Source organism: Notechis scutatus, chromosome 2 (genome assembly GCF_049901735.1).
Source record: "Notechis scutatus isolate UNSWTSFEM ecotype Mainland chromosome 2, rNotScu1.2, whole genome shotgun sequence".
Taxonomy (NCBI): Eukaryota; Metazoa; Chordata; class Lepidosauria; order Squamata; family Elapidae; genus Notechis; species Notechis scutatus.
The window spans coordinates 9,917,382-9,928,365 of NC_142010.1; the positions used below are offsets into that span (position 1 = coordinate 9,917,382).

A 10,984-nucleotide genomic window follows, 5' to 3' on the forward strand; every position below is an offset into this window, starting at 1 on the left:
AACCAGTTGTTACACTGGCAGCATCCCACCACTGACTGGAGGCTTTTAAGAAGACAATCATCTATCAGGAATAGAATAGAATAGAATAGAATAGAATAGAATAGAATAGAATAGAATAGAATAGAATAGAATAGAATAGAATAGAATAGAATAGAATAGAATTCTTTATTGGCCAAGTGTGATTGGACACACAAGGAATTTGTCTTGGTGCAAATGCTCTCAGTGTACATAAAAAGAAAAGATACATTCATCAAGAGTCAAGAATCATAAGGTACAACACTTAATGATAGTCATAAGGTTACAATAAGCAATCAAATCATACTAGGAAACAGTCAAAAAATTCGTAAGGATACAAGAGACAAAGTTACAGTCCTACATTCACAAGTGGGAAGGGATGGGTGATAAGGAGTGATGGGAAGATTAATAGTAATACTAGTGCAGACTTTGTAAATAGTTGGACAGTGTTGAGGGAATTATTTGTTTAGCAGAGTGATGGCATTAGGGGAAAAACTGTCCTTGTGTCTAGTTGTTCTGGTGTCCAGTGCTCTATAGTGTCATTTTGAGGGTAGGAGTTGAAACAGTTTTTGTCCGGGATGTGAGGGGTCTGTAAATATTTTCACAGCCCTCTTTTTGACTCATGCAGTATACAGGTCCTTGATTGAAGGCAGGTTGGTAGCAATTGTTTTTTTCTGCAGTCCTAATTACTCTCTGAAGTCTATGTCTCTCTTGTTTAATAGTATAATGTTTAATAGTTTAAAAGTATAATGATAAAGTCATAAAAAATAGAGACCAAAATATATCCAGACCAATGTGTGACTATTTACATATATCTCAAAACTCTCTGTTGACCCTGGTTTCCTTGAAAATATTCTCTTAAGGACGACTGGAGCCAGTAGTTGATCTATGAAGAATGGTGCTCCTCTGTGACTTCTTTTCTTGTTGCTGTTATCTAAATTATACTGATTTAGTTGCTTTTGTTAATTCTCGAAAGACTTTTCTGGAAGCTTTCAGATTGGACACAGACATGTATCAAATATATGTTTTCACCTGGATTTTGCACAAAAGGTTGAGGTCTGAGACCAGGACATTGGAAATCCATGAGCACACAAACCGATTCAGAGAGACAAAGTAAGGCTGAGATCATCTTCAGGGGAGGTGGAGAGGGGTTTTCTCCTGCAGATTTCAGAAATGGAGCCTTGGCTGAATTCCATCTAAAATACAAAAGCTTTCTTCCACAACTTCATGTTACTCTTTGTTCAAACCACACACAAGGTTAAACACACCTCCACAAATATAAATCATGCTGCTATTTCAGCTACTTCTGTGGGCCCAGGGAACCTGGGGGAAGTTTAAGAACAAATGCCTCCTGACTCTACAGAGGGATCTAGTGGGCCAAGCTTCTTATCGTTACAGACCAGGGGAGCTTTCCATTGGTGGCATAATCTCTGCAACTCAGGCTAAGTTTCAAAAATTAAGTTTTAAAAGCTCTCCTTTGACTCAAGTATTGGGGTAAGTCAACCTTCCAGCACTGTAGTAGAGGCACTTCATTTCTGACTTACTCAAAAGTTACAGCAGCCATTGTTCCCTTTCAACTTTGGGGATTTAGATCCTGTAGTTGATGAGTCTCCTTGAAATTCTCAAGTATGATTTATTTATTTGTTTATTTATTTTTATTTGGCAAGCATCTGTTAATTAACAGATATAAGTATAAACATGATTATTAATACATGAAATGGATAGGAATAAAAGGGATCATATGGACAGGGATGGTAGGCATGCTGATGCACTTGTGCATGCCCCTTAAAGACCTCTTGGGAAAGGGGTGAGATCAACAGTAGACAATCTAAGGTTAAAGTTTTGGGAGTTTGGAAAAGAAACCATGGAGGCAGGTAGTGTATTCCAGGCATTGACCACTCTGTTGCTGAAGTTGTATCTTCAAACAGGGGTCTTCTGGTTTTCTTGACTTTGAAGAACAAACAGTCATTCCTTCCTTGACATACTAAGAGCAGTGATGGATAGAGAGAAATGGGTGGTCCCTCTCTATTACCCTTTCCTTCCTCCCAATCAAAGGGTTAACGTGACACAAAAATTGCAATAAATCTTTATTTTTTTTCCCTTCACTGAAAATGTGATAGCCTCCCCCTTCTTTTATTGGGGGGAGGTGTCTTACATTCACTGATAATATGAAAGAATTAAAAAACCAGAATTTACTATTTCATTGTGTTCCCTTGTCTGTGATTCCTATTTTGAACTGATAATGCTTTAATCTGATAATGATTTAAATGTAAATTAAATGCCCAGTTAAAGACTTTTGACAATAGACATTAAAATGCAAACATGTGCAGGAATCAGTAACTTATTGGTTTTCTTAAAAATGATAACTTCACATTCTTTATGTAGGTTTGTACACTTACATATATTTGATATGTAAAAATATGTCAAAATATGTCCAAAATTAATAACTAGAGAGAAAAAATGAGAGTCAGTCTGAAATCTTAGGCCAACTGAAAGGATACTATGGCAACCTCAAGAGTAAGCCAAAGCTAATGTAAGGCCCAGACTCTCTCCCCTTCAAACAATAAGAATGAACTTTTGAAAACTGGGTATTTCAAAAGGAATTCTTTATTGAAAAGGAAGTTATCCAGGTGATATTCAAAGCAAGGTCTAATATGCCTCCAGGCATGCAGCTTAGATAAAGGGAGTTAGAACCCCTCCCCTTAATCCGGTGTGGATTTCCTCAATACAAAAAAGTAACATGTTAATTCCCCCCCTTTTTTTTTTCTGGGAACGTAGTTGAGAAGAGCTTCCCAGGAAGTTTCTTTCAGAGCTGGAATTTTTATGGCCCCTTCTCCTCTTGCTATCTCTCCAAGAGGTGACAAGTTTCCAGGCATCTGGGCTCCAGTCCCCAGTTGTATATCATGTGCAAGTTATACAGATTCAGTACAAGAATTAAGATATTCAGGTTACATCAAAAAGGATTACTTCTTTCAAATACCCCCTTCTTCTTCCATTGAAGAAGGGCAGATACACGGATCTGACAGCTAATAATAAATAGATTATTTTAGGCGTCAGTTGCACTGAGCATCATAAAACAGAGTGTAAATTGAAAGAATCCCAATTATTCAATATGTAAGAGATCTTGGGAGATCTCTTAGCCTTCTTAGGATCTATAAAAGTTCAAATACTGTACGTCTTGCTCAAAGCCGTGACTCATTTGTTTAGTGCTTTTGAAATGTAATTAGAGATGTTTTATTAACATATAGGATAATGCTTTTTTAGATTGCTGTAACCCATACAGACCGATTCTTGGGCAAATACTGATTAGAAATATATTTCTAAAAAGGCATTAAATAAATTATTATTTTCATTGTTTACTGTGTGTTTAATATATTATCCTTGCAGGTTGCAATCAACAGAATACTGGAAAATGCTATCCTTCCTTTTTGCTATTCAAGACATCAACCAAGATTCCCATATCTTACCCAACATCACCCTGGGCTACAATATCTATGAAAATTATTTCGATTCAGGAAAGACTTCGGATGCTTTGCTGGACCTGCTCTCAGATGGGGAGGCCAATGTCCCCAACTACAGCTGTGGGAGGCAGAAAAACACAGTGGCTGTTCTGGAAGGGGCTGAGACGGGCTTCTCCATCCAGATATCATCCATGTTGGGCACCTACAAAATGCCACAGGTGAGTCTTTCTTGGAAAGGCCATCATGCAGCTTTCAATCAGAGGCCCTCCCTTGTATATAAAGATCAGAGTTTGTTACAAAATTGATTGGTCTTAAGAACAATAGTTCAGGTTATCCAAAGGGAGGGAAGGAGTAAAGCCATGTTCCCAGTTCAGATTTGGGAAACTTTTTCTAGGATAAAATAGTCTACATTCAAAGAGCAAAACGGAGAGAAGCAATGTGTGAATCAATTGGGGGAATAGAGACATCTTCACTGCAAGAAGTGGAACTAACCCATGATCAAGCAACATATAGTCTGAAACCAGAAATATTTTTGTTGGGTATAATGCTGGAAGGCTATGATAAAGGGACTGTATCAGAGGTGGTATTCAGCAGGTTCTGACCGGTTCTGGAGAACCAGTAGCGGAAATTTTGAGTAGTTCGGAGAACCGACAAATGCCATCTCTGACTGGAAATTTTACAGTATCCTTCCCCTGCCACATCCACCAAGCCACGCCCACAGAACTGGTAGTAAAAAAATTTGAATCCCATCACTGGACTGTATATTTAGTTTTGCATGTATTGACAGCAACAAGGATTGTATTTGCACAATATTGGAAAAATTGAGAACACTCCATCAGATGAGGATGTAATTCAGAATATACATATACATACATACATACATACATACATATATATATATATATACGGACACAATACAGAAGCCTGATGATGGCAGATGAGATTCTGCTGAAACGTTGCTACAACTTTAAAAGAACTACAATGACGTGGGAAAATACCGAACCAAGCGAACACTATATATATATATATATATATATATATATATATATATATATATATATATATATATATATATATATATATATATTAATATTCCTTTTTGTTCTTTCTTTGCTTTTCTGTAAATGATATGCCCTGACAATACACTATTCAAAATGTTTATGAATAAAAAAATATACCAAAAAAAAAAAAAAAAGAAGTGGAACTAACCCTTCATTAAAGATAGAATTGATGTCTTATGTTTGTCAAGGGTCTCAGATGAAATGCCACTTTTACTTCCTTTTCAGATTAGTTACAGTTTTGTTTCCCAGATTCTGATGGATAAAACTGGGTTTCCTTTCTTCTACCCAATGCTCCCTGCTGAAGGATTCCAGTATTCAGGGGTAGTCAAGCTTCTCCTCCATTTCAGGTGGACGTTGGTTGGGTTGCTTGCTCCAGACAGTGACCAGGGGCAGAAATTCATGAACACTTTGACTTTAATGCTGATAAGGAGTGGCATTTGTCCAGTTATATCACAGGTCTTTTCACCAACTTTTCAAAAAATATCCATAAAGTTTCATGAGTATCACAAATGGAAGCAAGTGAACACCTTTCTTTATGCTGCAGAGTTAAATTCAATCAGTGCAGGAATAGCAATTCTATATCTGGTGCTTGGAAGAATGAAGGAACCTGTTGCAGGAAAAGTTCTTATAACAACAATGCTCTGGGACTTAACCCTTTATCTGATAAACGAGGGGAACTTTTTTGAATACATTCATAGCATGGTTTCCTTTGTTTTGAAGTCAAATCAAATGACCAAATACGGTGGATATATACATGTTTATTCATTCATGAAACACTTTGCAGAGAAATCTTTTATGTGCTCCTACAACAAGGAGGCTTTTTCTGTGAAGGTCTGGATTCGCTGCAGAGAGCGAGAACATCTGCAGTCTCTGCCCCAACATATGATGGATCCAGTTCTGTGCCTAGACAATTATTTCATTTATAACACCCTCTGGGCTGTGGCACAAGCTTTGCATGCAGCCTATTTCTCCAGATTCAAAAGGGCAAGGAGGGAAGGTGGCAAGAACTTGGAAACTCCAAGGTTGAAGGCTTGGCAGGTATTTCTTTGCTGTTACATGTCCTGGGTCTCTCCTGCAGCAAGGAATCCATCTTAGAACTGTAAGATCAGTGAAGCTACTCTGGAGGGGGGAAAATAAATGTATCCTGACTGTAAAAAAATAAATCAAACTCCAAATTTTCATTCCTCTCCCTTCTGCATTCCCTTCTTTAGCAATTTATTCTATTTTTTAAAATTGGCTTCAAAAAGAATATTGTGAGGTCTTCATGGTTTAGGCAGCTTTTCCTTATTCAATCAACTGCCATTTAATATCTCTCTTCCCTTTGGAAGCAGGGGCAGATTGACCCACACAACAAGGCCCATCACTGTCAAGGCAGGCTTCCTATGTCCCATAAGATGGCTATATGGGGGAATGTGCAATATATCCTCCTTTTGAGAATATTTGGGATAACCTCACTTATCTGCACATTCCCAGGCAGCAACACTTCACTGTCAAGGCCGAAGTTGGCATATGTGTAGCCATTTAGTTAGGCTTAGTATATTCTTTTTCTTACTTTCTCTTTGGCAATCATGGGGGGAAGGGTTTCGGGCTTGCCACATTCCTAAGGGGGGGAGGAGTGGAGATAGGGAGAGTTGTTTAGGCTAGGTGATTCTTCTTCCTGTGGGAAAACGAGCTGTCCATGCTTAGGCCCCTTGAGGTGGAGATTTATGACATCAAGCAACGTTGAATTACTTCTATTGGAGAATGTGACTTTGGGGGGTTGTTTCTAACTTCTAATATTGTGAGGTAATTCCGGGTTGTGTCAGATCCGGAATTACCACAGACTTTGCCAATTTGATGCTTTCCAAATAAAAGAATTTGTCTTGGAAGATGGATTTTGTTCTTTTCTTTTTAAATGGATTTCATCACTTGGAAAACTGGCATTCACTCTCCTTCTCAACGTTTTCCCAATATACCTTACCTGTTCATCCTAGGATCTCCAGCCCCATTTCAATGGTGGGGGAATTACTTGTTTCCTTTGAATTGCAGATGTACAAAGTATTGGCCATGGACATGTTCCACTTTTTCATGGTGTTCTTCATTCCAGATAAGCAGTGGTGCGATTCAAATAATTTAACAACCAATTTGCCCAGGGTCAGGTTGGCTGTTGTTGGAGGCGGAGCCCATACCCATCTTCCAGCTCCGCCACCCATGTGGGATGAGCTTCTAATGATGGCCAACTTAACCCTGGGCAAACCGGTTGTTAAATTACACACACACATCCCACTATCAAAGTGGATCCTTGGCATTGCACTGCAATGGAACAGCTGGCATGAGGGAAGGAGGAGGAGCAGGGAGAAGAAAGAGGGAAAGCGGCCTTCTCCTTCCCTCATACCAGGCACTCTGTTGCCCTTTTCTCTATTGCAGTGCAGTGCCCAGGATCCACTTTGATAGTGGGGAGAGGGGTAATTTAACAACCAGTTCACTTGAACCAGCTGAATCCCACCACTGCAAACAGGACTTTAATTAATTCTGGTATGCCAAATGTTTCCACCCGCGTCTTAAGTTTCTAAATAGCCTCTAGTTCATTCTCTTTCTTTCTACCCACCAGTAGAGAAGGAGGTGGAGCTATTCTGGTCAAAAAGTTGCATGGAGGGGGGATTCCCACACAAGCAAGGATCCATGGAAAACTGGATGTATCTTTTCAATGCAGGAAATTATAAATGAACAACCAGATTCATTTGATGTACAATAGAGGAAGGCCCAAAGTTGCAGATCAGTTTTTCTGTCCTTTATCTTCACATCACCTTAGAGAAACTAAGCTAAGCTAAGACAAGGAACTCGGGAGCAGAAGTTGCACATACAAAGAGTTGATTTGAGTTCTTTCTTTGTACACTGTTTGTTCTGCCTGTAGCCTTCGGTGACGGAATCTGTCATACTACTTGGAAGCTTAACAGTTGAGAAAACAGCTCTCTTTTAAATAATATTTTATTAATGTTTTTAATATGCATAATAACTACAAATACAGACTAAAATAAAATACAAAAAGAAAGCAGGAAAAAAAGTTTTAAAAATGAAAGAGAGAGGATCTTTAGTCACTCCTAGTTCAGAAACAATTAGAAGCTACCAGAAATGTCAAACAGATATTAATCCCTGATCAAATGTTCCAACTTTATATTCCTTCCTTTTGCACTTTACAGTCTTGACTTTAATTCAATCCAGAATGCAACTCTTTTTCCATCTTTGGTATTCCAAAAAATTCTTCACATCATCAACCAGCTACTTTGTAAATCTAGCAAAATGGCATTGTCTGAAATTTCTTGTATCAGTTACTCCTTGTCCAATTTTCCTGATTTCCAGATTTATCTTTGCAATTGCATATTTTCCAAACTTGGAAAATGAATATGAAACCTTCATTCTTCCCAAAGGGGTTTTAGAATAGAAGTCTGTTATTCTGCTAAACATTCCCATTTTCTCTTCCATTCCAGCTTCATCCCTTCCTTGGAAGCTCTAAGTTCTATAACAGATCCATAGCTGGAGTGTATCTGGATGAGAAGGGAGACCTGACAGCAGATCTGGACATTGTTGACTGGCTATTTCACAACAGGTCAATTCATAGAATGATGTTTGGCAGCTTAGAAAAACAGGGATCCCCGGATTTCAAGTTTATAGTTAATCCAAAGAGTGTGGCAAAGATGGATAAGCTGAACGAGGTGGGGAAGATCCTCCTAGAGACACAATTCAGTCTTTATTTTATTTATTTATTTTATTTGTCAATTGCTTACAAGATAATAGGTATAAGTATAAACATGAATACAGGAAATAGGTATAAATAAATGGGGACAATAGGACAGGGATGGTAGGCATGATGGTGCGCTTATGCATGCCCCTGGGGTGAGGAATGGGGTGAGGTCAATAGTGGATAGTTTGAGGTTAAAGGAGTGGGGGTTAGAGGATGTAACAACAGAGTCAGGTAGTGCATTCCAGGCATTGTTGCTGATATAATTTTGATATAATTTTGATATAAAATTGCGTGAGAGAAATATATCCTTAACTACTTCAGGAGATTATTTACTTCTATGAAAGTAGGTATATTTGAACCAGGGTATGTGTGAGTTTATTTCCCCAAAAGAAAAAGAACGTATTAAATGTTATCTTGAGAAATTTAGTACATAAATTTAGAACCTAAACGAAAAATGGGAGTGCAAAAAAAAATTACTGTAGAAAGGAATAAGCAAAGGGAAGCAACATGCAATCAAGTATGATTATTGATGTAATTATATAGGCTTCTCATTTAGAAAAGCTGACTCTGAAACTGGGGATCAGCAACCCTTCCTCTTCTGCCTCTTTCTGGAAATTAAATGATAACTCATTTTCTGGATGGTCTTCCTCCCTCTGCTCAGCCCCTGCCTCCATCCAGGTGTGTGGAAAGCTGCCGTCCTGGATTCGTGAAGTTGGAACAGGAAGGGAGGCCCATCTGCTGCTATGACTGTCTTCTCTGTGCAGAAGGAACCATCTCCACCATGGAAGGTGGGTGGCACTTTCAAATAATGTTTCTAATTCGTTTCTATTCTCCACATTTCCCTTAAAAATCAAAAGTTCCCATAAGTCTTCAAAATGCCTGCCCAATAGGAAGCGATTGTTCTTTACTATGCAGGCATGAATGAGAGGGGCAGGAAACTGGGGAAAATACTCAAAAGGAAACCCCAGACTGTAAAATCAGGACTAAATCTGGAAATGACTTTTTTAAAAAAAAAAATGGCTTCAAGATCAATTTGTCATTGGTAACAAATGACTGATTTCATCAGAGAAATAGATGTCCTTTCAAAATGATGAGACTTGAAAGAGACCATTAAGGCCATGAATTCACTCCCTTGCTCATTCAAGAAAGCCAAATTAAGCTTTCTTTACAATTTTGATGCCCAGACAATGCTTAAACAGAGTATTTTGGTGTTATAGAAAGCAATAAGCTTTAAGCTCTTGCTTTTTTTTAGACACAGAAGAATGCCGTGAATGTCCAGCAGATCAACATCCAAACAACAACCGAGATTGCTGTATCCCCAAGATTAAGGCATTCCTATCCTATCAAGAAAAATTGGGGATCATCCTGGCTTCCATTGCCTTGTTCCTCTCTTTAATTACAGGCTTTATCTTGGGAACCTTCATTAAATTCCAAGAAACTCCCATAGTCAAAGCCAACAATCGGGACCTCTCTTATATCCTTCTGGTTTGTCTCCTGCTTTCCTTCTTCACCCCCTTCTTATTCATTGGCCAGCCAAAGAGAGTCACCTGCCTTCTTCGACAAACGGCCTTTAGCATCATCTTCTCTGCAGCCGTTTCTTCTGTCCTGGCCAAAACCATCACAGTGGTGCTGGCCTTCTGGGCCACAAAACCAGGGAATAATATTCAGAGATGGCTGGGAAAGAGTTTGGCTAACTCCATTATCCTCTCTTGCAGTGGCTTCCAAGTTGTTCTCTGCAGCATCTGGTTAGGTGTTTTCCCTCCTTTCCCTGAGTCAGACATGCATTCACAATCTAGAGCAATCATTCTACAGTGCAATGAAGGATCTGTTGCCATGTTCTATGGTGCTCTTGGCTACATGGGCTTCCTGGCTGCCATCTGCTTCACGGTGGCTTTCCTGGCCAGGAATCTGCCTGGGTCTTTCAATGAAGCCAAGCTGATCACCTTCAGCATGCTGGTCTTCTGCAGTGTCTGGGTGTCCTTCCTGCCCACCTATCTGAGCACCAAAGGGAAATATATGGTGGCCGTGCAGGTCTTCTCCATCTTGGTCTCCAATGCTGGGTTGCTGGGATGCATCTTCATCCCCAAATGCTACATTATCATTCTGAGACCAGACCTGAATACAAAAGAACATGTGATGTCAAAGTAAAATAGAAAAATGAGTTTTTATGGGTAGGTATGTTTTCCTTTTTTTTTTTCCTTTGCAACTGACAGCTTAGGAAAGAACATCAATGATTATATCAAGGTCCCAGAGCCAATTTCAAGTCATTAATGGATTGAGTGTCACCTGGAGCTTTGCCTGCAAGCAGAGAATCAAACACCAATGCCCTTTCAGGACCATCCTCACCCAGTACCAACGCCTCTTCTGCCATATGATCATCATACAAGGGCTGGGGAGGATGAAGGAGGGGAATAAAAAATAAATTAAAATAAATTAAATTTATTTTTTAATATAATGTTTTTTTTTATTTTTTAAATAAATTTTTTTTTTTTTTTTTATTAATTTTTTTTTTTTTTTTTTTTATTTTTTTTTTTTTTTTTTTTAAATTAAATATTTTTTATAATTTATATTTAATATATATAATCTATTTTTTTTTACTTTTTTTTTTTTATTTTTTTTTTTTAATTTTTTTTTATTTAATATTTTTTAAAAATTATTTTTTTTTTTTTTTTTTTTTATTTTTTTTTTTTTTTTTTTTTTTTTTTTTTTTTTTTTTTTTCTTTTTT

General features: G+C 38.0%; 1 protein-coding gene across 1 annotated transcript; it reads left to right on the forward strand.

Moving 5' to 3' along the window:
• Nucleotides 1–1,300: 1,300 nt before the first annotated feature.
• Nucleotides 1,301–10,406, forward strand: LOC148131732 (vomeronasal type-2 receptor 26-like). The gene is made up of 4 exons (XM_087954117.1): nucleotides 1,301–1,509; nucleotides 3,403–3,694; nucleotides 8,920–9,046; nucleotides 9,511–10,406. The coding sequence occupies exons 1-4, from the start codon at nucleotides 1,301–1,303 to the stop codon at nucleotides 10,404–10,406; spliced, it is 1,524 nt and encodes a 507-aa protein (XP_087810243.1).
• The last annotated feature ends 578 nt before the right edge of the window (nucleotides 10,407–10,984 follow it).

Coding starts and splice junctions, on each gene's coding strand:
- LOC148131732 (XM_087954117.1), top strand. CDS start 1,301: ATGCTGCTATTTCAGCTACTTCTGTGGGCCCAGGGAACCTGGGGGAAG. Junction 1,510..3,402: donor CCTTTGACTCAAGTATTGGG/GTAAGTCAACCT, acceptor TTATCCTTGCAG/GTTGCAATCAACAGAATACT. Junction 9,047..9,510: donor AACCATCTCCACCATGGAAG/GTGGGTGGCACT, acceptor GCTTTTTTTTAG/ACACAGAAGAATGCCGTGAA.